The sequence below is a fragment of the Spermophilus citellus genome (assembly GCF_964194105.1).
Source record: "Spermophilus citellus genome assembly, chromosome: 2".
In the NCBI taxonomy this organism is placed as follows: Eukaryota; Metazoa; Chordata; class Mammalia; order Rodentia; family Sciuridae; genus Spermophilus; species Spermophilus citellus.
In genome coordinates, this window is record NC_138183.1 from 151584401 (window position 1) to 151606782 (window position 22382).

Here is a 22382-nt window from a genome sequence, read left to right on the forward strand (position 1 = left end):
TTTTGGTACCGGGAACCCAGGGGCATTCGGCCACTGAACCACATCCCTAGCCTATTTTGTATTTTATTTAAAGACAGGGTCCCACTGAGTTGCTTAACATCTTGCCATTGCTGAGGATGGCTTTGAACTTATGATCTTACTGTCTCAGCCTCTGGAGCTACTGGGATTACAGGCGTGCGCCAGGGGGCTCTGTGGTATTCTTAATCCAACAATCAGATTTTTAGAAAATTAGATGGTATGGTTAAAATAAAGAATCTCTCAAACATTATAGTCTCATTACAGTATTTTACCTTCTTGGGGCAGACACAAATAAGGAGTTAGGTTTTAATCAGATAGCCTAATTTGAATATAATTTGACTAGTAATATATGGTTGAAAAGAGTATATAGGATTTTTTTTTGGGTGAGATGGACTTATCACTTATTAGTTACATGACATGGACAAACAATGTAATCTTTTAATCATTCATGTCTTCATGTGAAAAATGGGGATAATAAAGTCAAATGGTAACACATTAGTAATATAAAATAGCATTTAGCACCAAGCCTGGCACACAGAAGATATTTGGTAAATGATGGCTTTAAATTTATCTGATGTTCAATAAATGATCAAGCTTTGGAACTCCACTGGTATTAACTCTGTAGTTCTCACCTGGCTGCATGATTGCTTTACCTGTAAACTCGATGTCCACAAAAACCTTGATTAGAGCTTCTGCAAGTTGGGGTGCATGTGGAAAGTTGCAGAACACACGTTTCCGGTGGAACACACTGGATACCAAGGGATTTGGGGTCTGATCCAGGTGGGGCATCACTGCTTCCAACACCTCAGCTAGTTTAGCCCTTAAGTGAGGATTCTTCATTCTGCAAAACAGGGCAGAAAGCAAGATGAGTAGATAAACTTAATTCCCAAAATTATTACTCTGTTCTCTCCACAAGAGGTGCCAACGCATGCTACATTCTCATTATAGGGGAGAAAAAAAAAAAAAAGAGGCACTTCTACAGTTTTAAGTTTGTCAATATTGGGTGATTCAGGGTACACCACTTTTTTTTTTTTTTTTTTTTTGTGGTGCCAGGGATTGAACCCAGGGACTTGTACATGGGACGCAAGCACTCAACCAACTGAGCTATATCCCCAGCCCACCATTTAACTTTTGAGATGACTGTTTACCAAGTATGAGGGTGAGTACTTAAGTTTCTATTTAATACTTAGCCACTCAGCTTTCTTGTCTACAATAAGGCATTATTTAAAAAGTACTATTCTCTAACAGTTTCATCTTGGATAAACTTGCCTTGCCAGGCCTTCTGAGGGTAAAGATTAGGTTTTACTTATATTATCTACAATGCTGTAATGTCTTCCTAATCAATACTTTTTGGTTTATGACTAATTAGGTTTGCTCAGTTCAGTGACGGACTGGATTCTACCTACTTTTCATTGATGTGCCTAGGGGAATTGTGGGTCATTCTCTTTATTATGAAGCAATGTGCACTTCTGTACACAGAATTTGTTTCCTTTGGCCTACATATCAGAAAATGAAGAAAGGAATCCTAGAAGTCATAGTATCTTCCTTTGGGAAAGAGGGCTGGAGGTTATGAGTGGGAAGACTAGAGATCAGAAATAACATTGAACTAAGTTTACTGCTCATCCAACTCCAAACAGCAAGAACAAACTTATGTATCATACAATTAGCAGAGGAACATTAGCACCTGACTGCCACTGGTAAGGTTTCTGGCAGTACGGTAACTATTTTAACCAGGGACTAGCAGTGGAATTCCCATCAGGTACCTTAAATGCAGGTTCAAATTCTCTGTGGGCAAAGTCCTTTGCTTATTGTGCCTCTCAACAGTGGGATTTTTGGCTACCCATAAGGATGCTCAGGTGGTTCATTAATGTTAACATAACTTCTGAAGGCAACCCCTTATGATTCAGGCTTGTTTATTTCTTGATTTAGAAGTCTTCTGAATGTTTTGCAGCTCTAAACAGTGACAGAGCCAAGATTTCAGCACTTCACCTTTCTATGCTCCCAGTGAAAATGGTGATAAAGTGAAGGACATGCTCCAAGGAATCTGCTGATGTCTCCAAGATGTCATCGGCAAAGCGGCGGAGAAAAATGAGGAAATCACCGAGGTTATCTGCAAAAAATTCTGAAAAAAAATATTCACTAGAATTAGCCAAATATCTGTCTGCTGGTATTAAGTAACATTTATATTCCTCTCTTTCACGTTCCTTAATGAAGGGTTTAAAAAAAAAAATTAAAGGTCTTATTGGTCTTAGGATCTTCTTTAAATGTATGTCATTTTAAATTTTTATCCAAGTAAATATATGAACAGTAGTATACAAAATATTATTAACATATTAACATGTGTTAACAGTACCAGGTTACAAGATTAATACAAGGTTAACCATAATTTAATTAATTCTTCAGGTATCTGAAGAATTGCTTATCAAGACTTTTACATTAGGTAACTATGGCAGCCAGCCTCTAGGATGATCCTCCAATGATCCTCATTTCCTGGTATTCATGCCCTTACTCAGTCCCTTCCCACATTCTTCTAGAGTAGAAGCTTCACCCTGCAGTATACAGTAGAAATGATGGTATATCATTTTCTAAGATTAGGTTATAAAAGCTTTTAGTTTTCACCGTGGTCACTCACTCTGGGGGAAACCAGTCACCTCATCATGAATGGTACTAAAGAGAGATGTGTGGGGCCTGGAGAAGAGGCTGTTGGCCAAATGTGTAAGAAAATGAGGTCAGTCAACAGCCACATGACGGGGCTTGTAAGTAGATCCTCCAGCTGTAGTTGGATCCTCAAATTCCTATGGCTCTGAATGACAGCTTGGATGCAATCTCAGGGGGTACCCTTGAGCCAGAACCATGCAGCCTAGTGTGCCTGAATTCCTTACCCATGGTAACTGAAATAATATTTGTTGTTTTAATAAGATAACAAACAACCCTATCAACAAATGGGCCAAGGACCTGAACAGACACTTCTCAGAGGAGGACATACAATCAATCAATAAGTATATGAAAAAATGCTCACCATCTCTAGCAGTCAGAGAAATGCAAATCAAAACCACCCTAAGATACCATCTCACTCCAGTAAGATTGGCAGCCATTATGAAGTCAAACAACAATAAGTGCTGGAGAGGATGTGGGGAAAAGGGTACACTTGTACATTGCTGGTGGGACTGCAAATTGGTGCGGCCAATATGGAAAGCAGTATGGAGATTCCTAGGAAAGATGGGAATGGAACCACCATTTGACCCAGCTATCGCCCTTCTCGGTCTATTCCCTGAGGACCTTAAAAGAGCATACTATAGGGATACTGCCACATCAATGATCATAGCAGCACAATTCACAATAGCTAGACTTTGGAATCAACCTAGATGCCCTTCAATAGATGAATGGATTAAAAAACTGTGGCATTTATACACAATGGAGTATTACGCAGCACTAAAAAATGACAAAACCATGGATTTTGCAGGGAAATGGATGGCATTAGAGCAGATAATGCTAAGTGAAGCTAGCCAATCCTTAAGAAACAAATGCCAAATGTCTTCTTTGATATAAAGAGAGCAACTAAGATCAGAACAGGGAAGAAGAGCACGAGGAAAAGATTAACATTAAACAGAGACGAGTGGGGTGGGAGAAAGGGAGAGAGAAGGGAAAATGTATGGAAATGGAAGGAGACCCTCATTGTTACACAAAATTACGTATAAGAGTTTGTGAGGGGAAAGGGGAAAAAAAAAACAAGGGAGAGAATTAAACAACAGCAGATGGGACAGAGAGGGAAAATGAGAGGGAAGGGGAGGGGGGATAGTAGGGGATAGGAAAGGTAGCAGAATACAATAGTCATTAATATGGTATTATGTAAAAATGTGGATGTGTAACCAATGTGATTCTGCAACTTGTATTTGGGGTAAAAAAGGGGAGTTCATAACCCACTTGAATCAAATGTATGGAAGATGATATGTCATGAGCTTTGTAATGTTTTGAACAACCAATAAAAAAAAATTTGTTGTTTTAAGCTGATATGTTTTGGGGTAATTTGTGATACAGCAATATTTGTCCAATACAGTGATCAAGATAATTTAACCTGATTTGATGCATGTCTGCTAACCCCTCACTGACATATAAATACAATCTCCCTTCTGGGTTAACTGATAGAAGAATTTTTTTTTCTTTCTAAAAAGAGTACAGGAGAGTTAGAAATTTGTAAGTTGAATGACAATCCATATAAATGACAGAAACTAACAACTATGAGAATCCTGGCTTCATTTAATCTTTTTTTTTTTTTTTTTTTGGTACTGGGAATTGAACCCAGGGGTGCTTTATCACTGAGCTCCATCCTCAATCCTATTTTTTATTTTGAGACAGGGTCTCACTAAGTTGCTGAGATTACAGGCATGCATGTGCTACTGTGCCCAGCTTCGTTTTAATCTTTTGAAGACTGTTTTCTGATATGCACAGCAGTAGGGTCATAAGGGCAGAGAACATACTGTTAGTAACTTCATACTTTGATCAGTAGATATTTATAAGTTTGAGTTGTTTCTCCAAAAACAAATGATAACTAAGGAAAGGTATCTTGAGGACTAAACTTCCAAAGTGACCCAGTTAAACTTAGATGGCTAAAAATAGGAAGTTCCCAAGGGAGAACTGCTTACCTGGCACATAAGCCAAAGAGCTGTAGCCATCTGGCAAAGGAAAAGTTAGCTCTATTGGCTGTGAGCCCTCATTGCCTATGGCCAGTTGAACCAGCAGAACAGCCATGGACACCTGCAAATTTAGGCAGTTTTGTAGCATCTGTGGCTCAGTCATGGCAGTCTTGGTTGAAAGATAGATGGTCATTAGTCGTTCAAACTGTTCGCGGAGGTTGTCAGCAGCAGGGCTAGAACTCTGCTGAGCATCCCTCCAGGCAACCTGTAGCCGATGCAGATTTTGGTTGATTTTTACCATCTGGTCATGCAACCTGCCCCCAAGAAAGCAGAAGAGACTGGGTCAGGAAGGCTCATAGGGAGATAGTCTAGTTTAGATCATTCTAGAAAAATAAATTCTCATTTATTTATTCTAGCATTCCCTTTAAAGATGTAGGGAGATGCAGTCTTAATGACACAGAAGGCACTCACAAGTTACTGACAGGACAGAGGCAAGGTACAACGCACTGGGAAAATGTTACCAAGTATTCAACACAATTGAAGCTAATTACAAATAGTTAGCAGCCTTCAACTGAAGTGCACAATTCAAACAGCTGCAACTTAGGTGAGCAGGGTATAAAGTGAGATATTATGTAAAATAAAAATTATTAGGCAAAGTACAAGAAGCCCAGCAGGATAGTTTTACACAACAAAAGTGCAAGGATCGTGCTTTGAGGGATTATGAGGATGTCTTACAGTTAGTCTTCAGCTCTCTGTTTAAAATAAAATTAAATCGTTCTTCATGAAAGTTCACCCAAATATTCTCTACTGAAACGAAGACCTATAATTTAAAGCTAAGGATAACTGATTCTATGTGTATAATCCAAACTATTTCCTTTGATCCTATAGGTAATGTCTAAGGCCAGCTAAGAAACTAGATGACATTCATTTTTGTGTTTGAATCTAGATAGTTAAGTAGATTAAGCACATGCTGAACATTGTCTTATTTAAAATGTCTTATTAGAGAATTACAAGGTTTCTTTGTCCAAACCTCAAAGAAGTTAAAAACGCTTTATTAGAGAGTTTTCTATATCCACCATTTTTCGGTAATTTGCTGGTTTTTGAAAAATGCCTTTTATTAATTTAAGTATCCTGAGAAGGCATTAAAAACTGCTATTCCGGGCTGGGGATGTGGCTTAAGCGGTAGCGAGCTCGCCTGGCATGCATGCGGCCCGGGTTCGATCCTCAGCACCACATACAAACAAAGATGTTGTATCCCCCGAGAACTAAAAAATAAATATTAAAAAAAAACAAAAACTGCTATTCCTTATACCACTTCCAAGATCAAGTTGCTACCTCCCACCCTTATTTATACTGAAAGTCACACTTAGTTAAAAAGGGGGAAAAATTATAGTGACGTAAGGCTAGTTAGAACTAGATCCCTTTGGAAAATTTTAAACTACAGTTCTCAAACCTTCACACTTCTAGAATCTTCTTTATCTTAGATACATAGATGGTCTCACTGGAATCTTTTATTAACATTTTCTTAATTTTTGCCAATTCTGTTTCTTGGCTTTTTCATCAGAAGTAGTAAGTAGCAAAATTTTCAAGAGTAGAAAATGAAACAGAAAATAAAAACAATTCCATTTCCTAAATGACAACAGGAAGACAATGATCTAAAATTTTGAAAATGTAGAAAAAAAAATAGTGTATCTTTAATTTAAAAAAGTTAACAGGTCAAAAATTGAAAATAAATTTAACTGGACAAAGCTGATTTGTGTAAACAAAAATAAATTCAAATAATTCTCTTTTGCTGCTAGATTTTCTAATGCTAGCCTTGAGAATTAAACTCTCTCTTTTTTTAAAGAATTTAACCTTTATTTTACTTATTAGTTTGTATGTTGTTCTGAGGCTTGAACCCAGTGCCTCACCTGTGCTAGGCAAGTACTCTACCACTAAGCTCCAGCTCCAGCCCCTAGAATAATTCTCTTAAGACTCACTTTCAACCTTCTGGTTTTAGACACAACTAAATAGTTCATTCCCAAATAGTTCTTTTCTAGTGACAGCAAAAGAATTACCTGTGAAATCCCAAGTACAAGGTATACTCTGTTAGAGCAAGGTTCTCTGTTACGAGGTTGTAGTTCTGGGGAAACTTTGGCTCCTGCACAGCTGGGATCAAACAGGTTTCTTTGTCCAAACCTCAAAGAAGTTAAAAGCAATGGTAAATGGCTTGCCACAGACATGAATCTTGGTCTCAAGTCTCCCCTTATTCTTGTTCAGCTTCCTACTATACCAGTGACAACTTCTTTAAAACAAATCTCATCACATTACTTTCTCTAAAAATATCTTTTGTCTACAGAAATAGTTAAACCTCTTGCCTAATCAATGAAATCACCAAAAATTAAAAATAATTATCGTACTGTAATTTTTCCAAGTGATAGGCAATGGACCAATTGTATTTATTTTATGCTTTTCTATATTTAATATTATTTGCTTTTGAGAAGTATCATTTTTATAATTGCAAGAATCACAAAACTGGAAGAAATATATCAAAATTAAGAAGGGATTTGTTCTGCATGGCAGAATCATGAGTCCTTTATTTTCTTTATTTCATTTCTCTGAATTGCTCAAGTTTTTCCAATCTGGCCTTAACCTTCTTTTTCCTCAGACCCATTTTCTCCACTTCCTGCCACCCACTTCTCATCCTCCTCTGCTCTAAGATACCTGGAACGTTTCATCATTCCTTACTCATGACTTTCCACAGCTTTTACTTCTATGCTTGCTATTCCCTTTGTATAGACTCTTGCTCCTTTGCCTGGTAAAACCCAACTTATCTTTCAAGCTCAGCTATGAAGACCTCCGACTCCTGCAGAATTGATTACTCACTCTGTGTTCTCAGAGCTTAGTTCTATGGCACATTAAAATTACCTGACTTTTTCTGGAGCCTCTGAGTTCAAAGAGGATAGCAGCTGTATTTTATTCATTTTTGTAAAGGATGAATGAATGAATACTGAAGGCTGCCATATCCAGAGAGGTCTCACTAAAGCACAACATTTAAAAGCTAAATTGTTGATTTTAGAAAACTGCTTAAAAAAAAAAATTAAACCTTTTTTATACCTCTTTTTTTTTTTTTTTTTTTGAGAAAGAGCTACTTTATAAAAAAAAGGATAAGGGAATGAATGCCTTAGAAATTACACACACACACACACACACACACACACACACACACACACACACTTCTGAGAAGGCCAGTTGCCCCTACCTCTCATGTGTACATTTTTTATTTTTCGTTCTTCATCATTCAACTCCTTCAGAGCACAGTAAGTAGGATTAAAGGTGAGAAGCCGAGAGGACTTGGGTTTGCAAAATGGCTGGCATAGCTTCAGGAGAGCAGCACCCAGATTCAGAAAGAAGGCATCCGAGGCATACATTTGGAAGAAGATTTCTGGCATCTGATTGGCCCAAATCTTGGTGCGGCCTGCATTTGCATGCAAACAGTTTCCCAGCCAGGATAAGATACAGTGTTTGGTTTCTGGAGAGAGCTGGAGTAAGTTCTTCAGCATCTGGTAGATCTTTTCATGGAACTGAGCCATGAACTGTTTGACCAGAAAACACAACCACAGAATATTCCAATTTCACATTTAATTATTTTCTTACTCTCAAACCTTAGCAACTGGCAGTTTCCAAAAATATGCTAATCCTAATCTTTCCCCTCATTCTCCTTGAGCCCCATTCCCTGATTTTAATTTTTAAAAATATTTCTGGGTATTTAGGAGAAATTTTCTGATCAGCTGCCAAATTGCACACAGCATTACTTAGTTTCATAGCAGTATTTGCTAAACTTTTTCAGCAAAGCACTAGGTTATAGTTTTGGCTTTGCTTGCCATATGGTCCTTCAGGCAGTTATTCAACTTTACCATGGTAGCATAAAATCAAGCCACAAACAATACATATATGAATGGACGTGGCCATGTCCAATAAAATGTTATTTAAAAAAAAAAAAAAAAACAGGTGACAGATTGGATTTGACCACTGCTATAGTTTGCCAACATCTGTTTTACAAAGCTGTGAAGATTAAATGGTGAATGGGAGACTTAAACTATTCCCACTTCAACCATTAAAATGTCTCATGTTGGCCAGATCTCTACTATAATTTATGCCAAGAGGCCCAAACAGAAAGGGCATAGGTCGAGGAAAAGAAAGGGGGATGGAGAAAGGGAGTTATATAAGCTGAGGTTCAGTCAAGATTTTAGGAGCTAAGTGGTAAGAAATAGTTCGGTGACAAGAGCAAGAATTGAGGGGAAGTGGAAGTGCTACCACATAGGGCAAGAGTCACAACAGCTTATTCTCACCCTAAATGGTTTTACTCCTGCTCTTAGCACATGCTAAAAGAGGGCAATTTCTTTACATCATTATGGAGAAAGTCATCCATACCAATTTGCTTTCCTAAAGAGGCTCAAGTAGCCTTATGTGTATGTGGTTCTTGAGGACACTAATCTAAGACCAGGGGGCTAGGATATCCCAGGAAACAGTTCGACCTGATGGATGTTGGCCTCCTGTACTTTGATCTCCTGAGGACTGGACCGAGATGGATTCAAGAAGTAGCCATGATTTTCTACCACACCCGGAGTCTTTAATAAGCAGGAGATATTCAGAATGACTCCCAGCAAGGTCTTCTGGTACATCTGCCCATTGCTAGGGTCCTTAGGTTGAATGTACTCTACAAAAACCTGTAGGAGAAGATAAGTACTATTTGTCTGCATGGTAAGATAAAGACAATAAAGTGAGAGGGCCTCAAAGAGTTTTGTCTATACAACCACCAATCCAATTTTCTCTTATTCTATAAGTAATAGTATAGAGTCCTCAGGACAAGGAAGCATCAAGTATTAATTAAATCTCCAATACAATGAATACATACCATCTTTCAGACCTACCTTTGCCATATCCTTTTGCCTAGTGAAATAGAGAAGAATATCTAGATATGCATACAACAGGATCTGGCACAGCTCCAGATCTTTTATTCGGCCCAATAAAATATCAAACACTGGAATCGTGACTTCAGGAAATGTTCGAACTTCCTCATCTAGTATCAAGGCTTCAATGACCTCTTCTAGAAATTCAGTTACATCTTCAAAATCTAACAGAAGACATGAAAGAGAAAGGAGGCCATAGGAATTTTTATATGTTTTACACGCTTTCTCTCCTTCTTTGAGGTGCTGGGGACTAAACCCAGGGCTTTTCACATGCTTGGCAAGTGCTCTACCACTAAACCATATCCCTATCTTCACAAACTGGCTCTTTTTTTCTTTTCTTTTTATACTGTGGATTGAACCCAGGACCACTGAGCTACATTCTCAGCCCATTTACTTTTACTTTTGAGAAAGGGTCTTGATAAGTTGCTGAGGCTGACCTTGAACTTAAGAGCCTCTTGCTTCAGCTACCCAAGTTGCTGGGATTACAGGCCTGTGTTACCACATTGGCTACACAATGGCTCTTTACTCTTCTCAAACTCTTTGATAATTCTATTGTTATCAACTCCAAAGATCAAAGTGTGAGGTCTCTTCCTTAATTTATACCAGAACCATAATGGTGCTGAGGCTTTCTAATGAAATTAGAGAAATTTTAAATTTGGAAATCAAAATGTAGAAGCTCAAAGATCTTCTTATGTACTCACGGGCTCCTTGGATGGCTTCCAACATCAAATCTACCAATTGTTCATGGATGTTTTGGTCAACATAGATCTCTGGGGTGAGGAGAACTGTTCGGGTATTTGACACAGTGAGGTTCCTGCACTGTACTGCAAAGGGTAGCAGGTTCTCTGGAACTTTGGTAATCTGCAAACATAAGGAAGAAAGGGAAGAGTAGAGCTTTAGGACCTGGAAAAAGGGTAGATATAAATAGAATGGAAAAGACACCGTGTCCCAAAACAATATTGGTCTCTTGTGGATGTCTGCAAATTCATTACAGACTTGTTCTTTGGCTTAAAAATCACCTACCTATTAAAATTCCAATCTGGAAGTGTCAAGTTCCTATTCTAATGCTTACACCTCAATGGAAATGAATTTATCACTTTACTTTTATTTTTTAAGGGTGTGATATGTAAAGAAGTTTGTAGAGAGAATGGGAGGTATTGGTTAACTGGGGAAAGAGATGAGCTCCGAATCCACAGAAAGGAGATTAAATTAGAAGACAAAGATACTATAATGTATATAAATCAATATGAAAGACACTGATTCAACTCTGACTTATATGCTAAAATCATACCCAAGAGGATAATAAAGCATTAAATAGGAATTATTCTTTTACCTCTTCCTTGGCTCTTTGGAAGCAGGAATAAAGGTAACAAAAAATGTGCCTCTCTCCTGCATCTCGATCAGCAGACAGATTTAATGTTGTAGAAGAAGTCATGTTAATCAAGTGGTTTCCTGGATCTTGAAGTAATAAGCGAGCAAAGATGGCCTGTTAAGAAAAATAAACAAATTAAACAAATTCAAAGTTAATCTTAGAACATAAAGAGGTAAAATAATTTTGACAATAGGTTATTACAAGAATCACAAGGTTTAGAGTGAAAAGGAAAAAAGGACCCAGTATCTTATTACTTTAGAAATGTTAGAAAATAATCATATATGTAAAGTTATTCTAAATAAAGCCTAAAGTGTTTGGCATAGAACCAGTATAGAACAGGCATTAAAAGACTATTTGTTGAATGGCATTAAGAATCAGTGATTAAACTTACATGTGAAATCTATTACTCTATGTGATTTCTGGCTTCACTCGAAGATACTCAAAATGTGTAAAGTTAAACTGCAAGTTGTTAAGTGTCTTTCCAATCAAACTTTTATCTCTTTAATATTAATCAGGTATTTGGAAGGTACAATGCACTTGCCATGGCTTGGATTCCCCCAAAGATTTATATGTTAAAGACTTGGTCCCTAGGTTAGTGCTGATGGGAGATGGTGGAACCTTTTAGGAAGTGGAGCCTACTGAGAGGTCCTTAGATCATTGCCCTGCATGTTGAATGGGACTGTCATATCCTAGTCTCTTTCTCTTTGCTCAAAGGTCCATAATAAAAGCAGTTTTGCTTTACTACATGCTCCCACCATAATGTACTGCCTTATCACAGGCCCAAAACAAGGGGGCCAATGGATCATGGACAGGAATCTTCAACGGGTAAAATAAACTTTCTCTTTATAAGTTACTTCTCTTTGTATTACATCAGAGTGATAGAAAGCTAAGAGCATTCTGGATTTTGCTAGGATATAAAGAAGAAAGAGGGCTATAGATACTGCACAGTGGTAGAGCACTTGCCTACCATGGGTAAGGCCACGGATTGGATCCTTAGCATCTCAAAACCACCCCCACCAAAACCAAAACACAACAAAACAACAAGAACAAAAAACCCTAAGAAGATAGAGATGAGTTTTGTCCTAACGAATTGAACAGTCTGACAGGTGAGATCAGACAGGTGCCTAAAAAAACACAACATGAAACAGAAAGTGACAATTCTCATTAAGATAGATTAGGAGGATGTAACTCCTATTTGGCAAGCTTTGTAAATAAGATGGCATTTTAACTGTTTGTAAATAATGGGGTATATTTGGATATGTGGCCATAGTAGCGAGAAGATTCCAAAGAAACCAAAAACAACATGAGAGATGGAAGTAAGCAATGTCACAGTTAGAGAATGGTGAGTACAATTTGACAGTATGTTAATTTTTACTGAGGGCACCTGTTAAGAACATAAGAATGGTACCTGCTCAACGTTGCTCATATCAAGCCAGTCTTGATCTTCCAGTTCTACTGCCATTTCTTCCAAATACACACAACGGCTAGGGATGCCATTCCCACTTTTCAAGCTAGGATCACCTGGGAAGTAGTTTTAATCTGATAGGTTAAGGACACTGGGGCAATGTTCCTGGTCTTATACAGATCACTATTTTTTTTTTTTGGGGGGGGTGTCTTTTTTTGAAACAGGACCTTGCTTTGGTGCAAAGAATGGCCTTGAATTCCTGGGACCTTAGGTGCATGTAATTATACCCAGTTCCAGATAGTTAATCTTGATAGCCTTTCTCTTAAATCCAGGTTTGATCCAGGTAATACCAGAGTGATCTTGATACACAAAGCAGTATCTAAAGATTTAAATCCTCCCTCCCTAGCTACAGAGCACCAGTTTTGTTATAAACCTATTGTCATGACATTTAAAGAGTAAATCCCAGACATTGTACTAACTTTGGGGTTTAACTACGGATATAGGACAGTGGGAAATCACTGTCTGATGTCCCTTAGGGTTCCATGTGAGAAGAAAATGGGTTTGATTACTATTTCCATTTTCCTCTAAAGGTAGTTAATGCAAGTAGTTACATGGCCTAATCATTATCAAAAAGGGAACAAAAATTATATCTGTCTAAATACTGCTTTTAGGTCATACCAAAAGCTTTATAGAAATATAAACACCATGCTCCAGGGAGTACTGTGAAATAATTTAACCACTAGATGATATAGCTGGAAAGACAGAAGAATGAACAGATTGGCTATAAGTCTATAACTCACTGTTATCCAGAGTAATGAGGAAGATCCTTTGGATCATGTGATTGATGTTGAGTTGCTCACATATCTCTTGCTGTGACCGGAATGAGCGGCTGATCTCAGCCACAGAGTAATCAAATTCATCCAGGCTCTCTGACACACTATTATCCGAATCATCTGGGCTAGCTGGGAGTTCATCTGTCAGAACATGTAAGCTGTTAAACATCCATCTCCCTTTCTTTTAGAGAGAACCAAGGCTACTACCAAAATAATGAAGAATAGGATAATTTCAGATGTGAAACAAGTTAATCATCTAATTAGTGAATATCTCAAGTCAGGCAAGTTAAGTGCAGGATTCTGAAATCCCTGGCTATAAATCTTACCATATTTTTCAAAGCAAAAGTTTTATTACTTCTACCCATAATTGTATTCCACATTGCCAGAAAAAAAAAAAAAAAAAAAAAACAGCTTTACTTTCCATATAAAATCCTAGTGAAGAAAGAATTACCTAATAGATTAAAGTGCCTGTAATTATTTTAAATGTCTGGCTTTTTCCAGAAGACACATTTGTTTTAATAACTCAAAACTGTACAGGAGGAGCTGGGGTTGTGCCTCAATGGTAGAACGCTTGCCTAGCATGTGTAAGGCACTGGGTTCGAGCCTCAGCACCATATTAAAAATAAATAAAATAAAGGTATTATGTCCATCTATAACTAAAAAACAAAACAAACACAAAAAACTGCACAAAACAGTACAGGAAAATATAGTATAGAAAGTCTCCTCTGAAACACTTCCCTACAGTCAAACCACTCAACTTAGCTGTGTTCCAGACTCTTATTTTTCTCTTTTTGTGTTCATTACTATGGTTTTTCTTTTTTCTAAAAAATGGGATCACATAATACATAATGCTCTTTAGCTAGCCTTTTAACATGTCTTCCCCACCCCCACTGAGGCAGGATCTCCCTATGTTGCCCAGATTGGTCTTGAACTTGAGATCCTTCTGCCTCAGCCTCTCAGTAGCTACGATTTTACAGGGATGTGTCACTGTGCCCAGCTCTCATTCCTTTCAGTAGCTGCACTATATCGCATTTATTTTACATGCACTGTAACTAATGTAGCTGCCGAAACTCTAGGTTTATTCATTGCCTGATTTGGTTGTTTCCAACTTTTTTATAATTTCAAATAATACTGCACTTAATGTAACTCTTTGTTCACTTGTGTATTCCTATAGGATAAATTCATAGAAGCAGAACTGCTGGCTCAAAGGACTTGAACACTTTTTTTTTTTTTTTTTTTTTTGCAGTGTAAGGGATCAAACCCAGGGTCTCACCCATGCTAAGTAAGCACTTTATCAATTGAGCTACATCTCTAGCCTGAGCCTGGCCACTTAAAAAGTTTAACATATACTAGTAAATTGCCTTCAAAGATGCACTGATTTATATGCCTACCCACTAGTATATGAGGGAATGTCTGGGGCTGGGAAAGTAGCTCAGTGGTAAGAGCCCCTGAGCTTCACTTCCCAGCACTGGGGAAAAAAAAAAAAAAAACAAACCTGAGAATATGTGTTCGAATCTCATAAATTTCTTTTTTATTTTCTTTCTTCCTTTTCTTCTTCTTCTCCCCGCCCCCTGCCAACCCCCCAGTGCTAGGGATTGAACCTGAGGGCTCTATCACTGAGCTACACAGCCAGCCTTTTTCATTTTTTATTTTTAGATAAGATCTTGCTAAGTTGCCCAGACTGACCTAGAACTTGCAATCCTCTTGCCCAGTTTCCTGAGTTGCTGAGATTATAGGCATGTGCCACTGTGCCCATTAAATCTTCATAAATTTCACAGGTAAAAAAATGACCTAATTCAAGCCACATGCGGTGGTATATGCCTATAATCCCAACAACTCAGGAGGCTGAAACAGGAATATCACAAGTTTGAGGCCAGTCTCAGCAACTTAGCAAGGCCTTAAGAAACTTCGATTCTGTCTCAAAATAACAAAATAAAAAGAACTGGGGATGTACCTCAGTGGTTAAGTACCCCTGGCTTAAATCCCCAGTACCAAAAAATAAAATAAAATAAAAATGTCATAATTGTTGTTTTAGTAGGCTCAGCTGGGCATGGTGGGCACACATATGGCTCATGCCTATAATCCTAGAAATTTGTGAGGCTGAGATAGGAGGAGGGAGGAATTTAAATTTGAGATTGGCCTGGGCAACTTAGTAAGATCCTGTCTCAAAACAAAACAAAACAAAACAGCATTAAAAAGTGAGACTGGTGCACACCTGTAATCCCAGTAACTCAAAGAGGCTTAGGCAGGAGGATCACAAGTTCAAAGCCAGCCTCAGCAACTTAGTGAGGCCCTAAGTAACTTAGTGAGACCCTGTCTCAAAATAAAAACTAAAAAAACCTGGGGATATTGCTCAGGGTTCAATTCCCTGTACTAAAAAAAAAAAAAAAAAAAAAAAAAAAAAAAAGTGAGATTGGATTTTTTCATCATTTGATTATTGTATATAATATATAAGTTGTTTGTTACAGCTTTTTTTTTTCCCCTCCCTGGTTTCACTTTTTCCTTATTGACTGAGTCCCTTAAATTTGTTTATAAAGACCGCCTCTTAGAATGCACTCATGTTGAATGATTATAACAGTCAGTACTATAAAAGCCATATGAACTCATATTTCTTTTCTCTTGATAGGATGGGTATTCTGAAAGTCCAGACAAAACTCTCAGAACTAAGAGTTGCTTCAGTATTTTGAGTTCTGAGTTTAGTAAAAGTGAACTTCAATTTTGGAGGTCAAAGGTTTTGGCAAAGTACTAACTGGTGGTGGCAAACAGTTTGGACCTAGTGGCACAATAAAATCAGCGTAAACAAACTAAAATGATGAGTTGCCAAAATAGTAACAGAAGGGCATGTGCCTCTGCCTCATTCCCACGGTTTGCCATTTGCAATGCTCTCCACTCGCCAGCCTTACGTCTATTTATTGCTGGTTAAGAAGTTAGCATTGCACTTGTCTCTTGCTTTATCTATCACTCTGTCTACTATAGATCTGTCTTGCCTTTACCTCCTTTTTCTTCAACCCTAATCACAAAGCAAAGACAACTCTGCTATGCATCTGACATTTTTAAAAAATAAAAAAAGGGAAAATATAAACATTCTCCTTTTCTCAAAAGAGAAACACTATTATTCTTTTTAAAGATTGTGAATGTCCTCAAGACACTATTATATTTAAAAGATACCATAGTAATTATTTTAGTCTATGTCTCCTCATAGGAGAAGGAAATGAACTTGACCTTAAATTTGATTTAAAATGAGGTAAGCCATTTTTCTGGTAAGTGAGAGATTATTCTGATTTTGTTTCAAAACAGTCTGTTTTAACAGTACTAAGCTACAAAAGAGAGGCAGAAGAACAGAAGAAGTACTTCGCTTGAGAAAGCCTCTTAAGTACTAGGTAAAATGCTTTTATAAATTTTCCTTTTATATCTGCTGTCTACAGCTGCTTGTGACTTGTTTTCATACCTACCACCTTGGTTTCCTATGTTAAAAAAATTTTATTTAAAAAACTTTTACTAGGCTCTTTTTTTTTAATGAAGCAGCTTGACAGCTTTAGAATTACAACTGGCATCTGTTCCTGTGTAACCATCAGTTATCTGATTTCTTTCTAAAAAAGAAGGAAAGGGGAAGGGAAGGCCTCCCAAACAAAAAATCAACAGCAAAAAAAAAAAAAAAAAAAACAAACAAAGAAAAAACAAAAAAAAACCACTTCTGTCCTAAACAGAAAAAAAAACAACTTCTGCCCCAAACTTAAATTCTAATTATAAATTAAGTGTCCAAAGATTACTTAATTTGGGAAGACTCCATTCTAGGTCATCTCATCCGCTGCTACTGACTCCTTCACTTACCAGATTGCTGCTTCAGCTGCTCTTTTTGGATTGCTGCAAACTGCTTGGCATCAGCCAGGGAGCCAAAAAGAGCAGCAAAGGGATTACTTGAGATGTTGTTGTTATTCTCCTGGTCTGTCATTTCACTTTAAGGTATCCTCCATCCAGACCTAGGGGGAGGGGCTATGCAAAGAACAGGTATTAGACTCAGAAGGGCAGACAACATAACAGCTATAACTTACTATTTCCTCTCCACCGCCATCCCCCCATTTAAAAAATACAATTAAAAAGGCATTGGCTCAAGATTTGTCAATTCCCATTTCAAAACTCAAGATGTTTCTGGCAAGATGGTTACAAACCCACCAACTGAACATGATGGTCTGATCTGGGGACAGCTAAAACCACAAAGTCTAAAAAAATGTTCAGCTGGAATGCATTTATCTGTCCACATGTTTCCATCTGCTATACCTTTAAGAAAATAGGTTAAACAGAATTATTGAAGTGGTAGAGAGAATTTCTATTAACTGTAACAACAACATGGTACTTAGAAATAATGAGACCTATGGATTTCTAGTAAGTCTCTATGCTGGCAGACTAGTTTTCATTTACCATGTGAGGACAAGGTGGAACCCGCTCAGACTTGTATGAGTTAAGGTTGAAGCTGGGAATTCCTTAGCTAAAACTCTGGGATTTGGAATGGCAAATCAGGATTGGAACTAGATGAGTCTTTAATATATATTAAGGAATTGATCTCTCTTAGTGGGCCTAAAACTGATATTTATTCAATTAAAATCTAAAGAGAATTTGCTTAATTTTATTTCTACATTTCACTGTTTATCTGATTTTTTACAATACCATAGAAATAAAAATTTCAACTGTCAGGTGTACTGTGGAACATGAAATTGTTAGATACCTCAAAGGTGTTTAGAAGGGCTGACTTAGCCTGCATTTGTACTCTTCTGGTTACATATCCTCATTCAAGATCAAGTGGATTCAGTGGTTCAATGGGATGCACAGAGCTCTCTGAAAGGCTTTTCCCCATAAAAATACAACACTGAAAAGGGTGGGAAGAGACATAGGGCATGAATATTCTGCTTATAAGGATGCTGCTACAAGGACAGAGCCTTAGAAAGAATGTGGGCAGGGGTATAAGGAAAAAAAAAGAACGTTTGATCTACTCTTAGTTTATTGAGGAGAGACTCCTTATAGAATCATATTAACAAAAGCTAATGCAAATCATAAAGTTACCCTTAATTACTAGAGGAAAAGAGTTTATAACATTTCTGAACAATTCTTCACATCTTCTGCTATTTTTCTGCATAAGAGCTAATGGTTAATTAGCTGTAATAACAGGCAGAATGTCTAGCCTCCTTGCAGTATGATGTAGGACCCTACTGCCTCAAGGAATTGAAATGTCAGCTATTGCTCTCTATGTATTTTATTTTTTGCCATGTATATTTAAGTTAATTAATTAATTTTTGTGCTACTGGGGATTAAACCTAGGGGCCCTCTCCCACTGAGCTACATCCCCAGTTCTTTTTACTTTGAGACAGGACTTGCTAAGTTGCCTGGACTGGCCTTGAATTTGTGATCCTCCTGCTTCAGTCTCCTGAGTTGCTGGGATTAAAGATGTGCACCACTACATCTGATTTACCATGCATATTTTATTTGAGGTAAATGTGAAAAAGGATGCCTATTTAGTGTTGGAATTAACAATAGTCCTCAAGATGGCTTTCCCCCATGTAACCACTGCGTAAGCTTAATTATCACTTCTAATTCAAGTGGAGGTACCATAAATTGTCTCACTGTTAGTTGGCTAATATCAGAGATACCGTGCATTCCAAGGTAAGGTAGTAAGTAGCAAAAAGTGTAGTAAGCTTCTGGTTTTTTTTTTTTTTTTTGGTCTCCAAAACAATGTCCCGTTTTTTTCAACATGATACCCTCAAAATTTTCTCTGGATATTCATTCCACTCAGTTCATGGGTTCCATATGGGTTGTGTATAAGATGTGTATAGGAGTCTGGTCTTCTTAAAGAATATGGCCAAAGTGACTGATCTAAGAGTTGGCATAAGACCTTATCAAGGCCTGTAAGAGTCAGTGAGCACCAGCTTCAGGCCTTTAACTGAACCTATAGAAAAGGGAACTCTTTCTTTCCTGTTTGGTTGCTAGACTTGTAAGATAAAACCTAGAGTTGCCATCTTTACAATATCTAAAAAGGCTGATCTTACTAAATGAACAAAGAGAAAAACAGTTGAGAGATGGAAAGAGAAAGTTTTCCACACTTTTCAGTTATAAAATTCAATATTTTCCTCTAAATTGCATAAGCCAGTTTGAACATTAAAAAAAAAGAAAAAACAAAACAAAACAAACAAACAAACAAACAAACAAACGCTGAAGAGTCCAGATCATTGCAAAGAAGATGCACCATCATGCAGAAAGGAATCTGAAAGCCAGGAATATAGAACATATGGCACAGGCTCTCAAGACCACACACAGAAATAGAGCATTTATCACCATAAATGGCATTATGTCCTTCTTTCTCAACACTTCTCTGCCCCATTATATAGAACTTTTCTATTACAACTTTATCTATATTTTTTCCTGAGAGTTTCAACTTTTTATATTGTATCCTTAAGCAGATTTTCTGCTGTACTAAACTGTAAACTCTTGGAGTACAGGTTCATATATGATTAATTTTTCTTCATGTTGGATTTATACTTCACAATCACAAAATCCTAAGTAGATATTTATTGAATGACTCAATCTGACATGTAATTATTCCTGAACCCCTTGTCATCAATAGCATTACTTATGATCCTACTTCAAGGTTAAGGGCTTTACTACTTGTCTTGGGAATGCAGTGGAAGGCAAGTTACAGACCAGGCACTGTGGCTCTTTTGTTTCTAAAGATGTGTAGAATTAAGAATGAAAATATATCTGTTATCTCAAATGTCTGTTGAAAACAAAAAAGGTTTATGCCTACCTCTCTGAGCAACTTACTTCCTCCCTTCCTCTTTCTCGTTCTTTCTTTCTTTCTTTTGGTGGTGGTGGGGTGGTGGTAGCTGGGGATTTAACCCAGAGGCACTTCACCACTGAGTTACATCCCCCAGCTCTTGTTATTTTTATTTGGCAACAGGATCTCACTAAATTGCTTAGGGCCTCATTAAGTTGCTGAGGCTGGCCTTGAACTTGCACTCCTCCTCTCTCAGCATCCTAAATTGGTGGGATTACAAGTGTGTGCCACGACACCTGGATAAGCTCATCTTTTTCATATGTACTTAATATCTATGCAAACTCTTCATAGAAAAAAGGCTAAACTGCATTAACTGCTTACAGGAAAAAGGAGGACTGATCACTTGAGGAGAACCTTTGTGGAGATACTGGCTTAGATTTATTCAATGAACTTACAAAGTAAATAAGAGTACCTAGATATCACCCACTCCAAAAGAAAGGTCTTTTAAAATGGAACCTTGATATTTTGTTTTAGTATTCAATAATGCCCTATTTTAATCCTCTTATTTTCAATTTCCATACAGAGATACAACACTACCCTGTTGTCAGTCTTTGGCATGGTACAACTAATAATCTTCAGAAGCTTTTGAATTTGATTTTGAATATTTCTGAATAAGTCCTCCTTGAAAACAAATTTTACAATGTATACCCACTGAAAGGGTCTACATCTATATATATCTACCTCTGGTTCTACAGAATTCTTTCACCCTCCCCAGAATCAAGTTTGTTTATAAATAGTGCTAATAATCCTTTAATGGCCACTGTCAGCTCTTGTGAGCACCCAAATGTTTTAAAACCTGAGTTGACACTATTTTTAAACAGAAACATTTGAAACACTTTGTAAAACTTGAATTGTTAAAATCAAGGCTTGTGAGCGCAGGTGTAACTCAGAGGTACAGTGTTTGCCTAGCAAGTGTGAGACCTGGGTTCAATCCTCAACACCACAAAATACATACATACATACATAAACAAATCACACTCTTTTAAGTCAATCCTGTAAAGTCTCTGTTCTTACAAAGAATAAACAATACATCAAATAAAAATAGGTATAAAAAATGCTACCACTGTAATATATTCTACCCAATAATACTTTCAGGAGATGCTAATGTAGCAACAAATCCTTTCAACACATCTGTATGCAAGCTAGAAAGACCTTATCAAGTAAGAACTGTGGTACTCAAACAGTTAATGATGGTGAAGCTAAAGACATTTCTGCTTTGGACGTAAAAAACTGATCCCAAAGGGAATACTCATTAAACATTAGCTCCTGAGCTGTGATCAATTTTAGGACTGTCCTCTGAACCCAAGAAAACATGAAGCAGAGTGCCAGGAGCCCATCACTTGCCTTAAGAACTGTCAATATCTTGCCATAAGTACTCAACTGGTTTGATCACTATGTCTGGTGCTTAATTTAACCCTCTTGGCATATGGCTATCTATTGTTTATTCTATATTTTATCCCTCCGTATTCCATAAGGGATTCACTGGGAGGAGGGAGACCCACCCTCAGGGAGCATGTTTTAGAGAAAGGAAATCAAAAGATATACAAGGACAATATTCTGGCCTTTTCCAGGAGCGGTGTTGCAAAGGGGGACAGAAGTGTGCTGAGAAATTAGAATTTGGAGCAATGTAAGGGTTTCCGAATAGGGGTCAAAGTTCACGAAGGGGAGAGGGTCTCTGGTTAGAAATGCACAGGAGAAGGAATTTGGAAGAGGCCTGTGCTGGCATTCGACTGGGAGAAAAGCTGCCACTGAAGACTCAACGGTCCCCTACCCTCAAGCTAATTTCTCTCTTACCAGAGCCTGAAGGGCCAGCAGCGACGACACGACAGTCTCAGGGGCCAAAGGGTTCCCACTTCCGACTCAGCATGGCAACCGGAGCTGACGTCATCACTAAGCGCCTGGGCGTGTGGACTCTCACCTCCGCGCCGGAAGCGGGATGCGTCCGCCCTTGCAGACAAATGGCACGCAAACACCCCCACTGCGCACGCGCTAGCTTGTTTGAAGCCTGCTGTGGCGGGGCGGAAGTGGCCGAAAATGGCCCTGGGATCGTGTTGGGATCGGAGGTGGGGTCTGTTGGGTGAAGTGGTTTGGAAGTTAGTGGTATATAAGGGTGGTCTTTGGAAATCGTAGCATCTAGCGCAGATATAACTTTGTGATCTCTGGTTCTGGTCGTAAACTCTGTAGGGATTTTCCCACTGGTACCATACCTTTCCGAAGCAGCTTCTGTAACTTTTCGTAGATTATTATTTGTGAAGCAGTAACAATGACAGCAATAACAACTAAGATTTGAGCCTGTGTAGGTGCCAGATAATGTGCGATTTTTTAAAAAATTGGATTTTACAGTG

The 22382-nt window shown here is 37.9% G+C and overlaps 1 protein-coding gene across 1 annotated transcript in view; it reads right to left on the reverse strand.

Moving 5' to 3' along the window:
• Positions 1-21960, reverse strand: part of UBE4A (ubiquitination factor E4A) — a 32807-nt gene extending 10847 nt beyond the window's left edge. Inside the window, exons 1-13 of the mRNA XM_081311920.1 lie at positions 21832-21960; positions 17046-17207; positions 13182-13355; positions 12385-12497; positions 10938-11090; positions 10306-10465; positions 9566-9768; positions 9170-9361; positions 7894-8227; positions 6710-6830; positions 4662-4966; positions 2008-2140; positions 672-859 (exon numbers count right to left, since the gene is read on the reverse strand). Of these exons, the coding sequence (XP_081168046.1) occupies positions 672-859; positions 2008-2140; positions 4662-4966; positions 6710-6830; positions 7894-8227; positions 9170-9361; positions 9566-9768; positions 10306-10465; positions 10938-11090; positions 12385-12497; positions 13182-13355; positions 17046-17166 (2197 nt within the window). The 5' untranslated portion in view covers positions 17167-17207; positions 21832-21960. The remainder of the gene's footprint in view (positions 1-671; positions 860-2007; positions 2141-4661; positions 4967-6709; positions 6831-7893; positions 8228-9169; positions 9362-9565; positions 9769-10305; positions 10466-10937; positions 11091-12384; positions 12498-13181; positions 13356-17045; positions 17208-21831) is intronic.
• Positions 21961-22382: the final 422 nt, after the last annotated feature.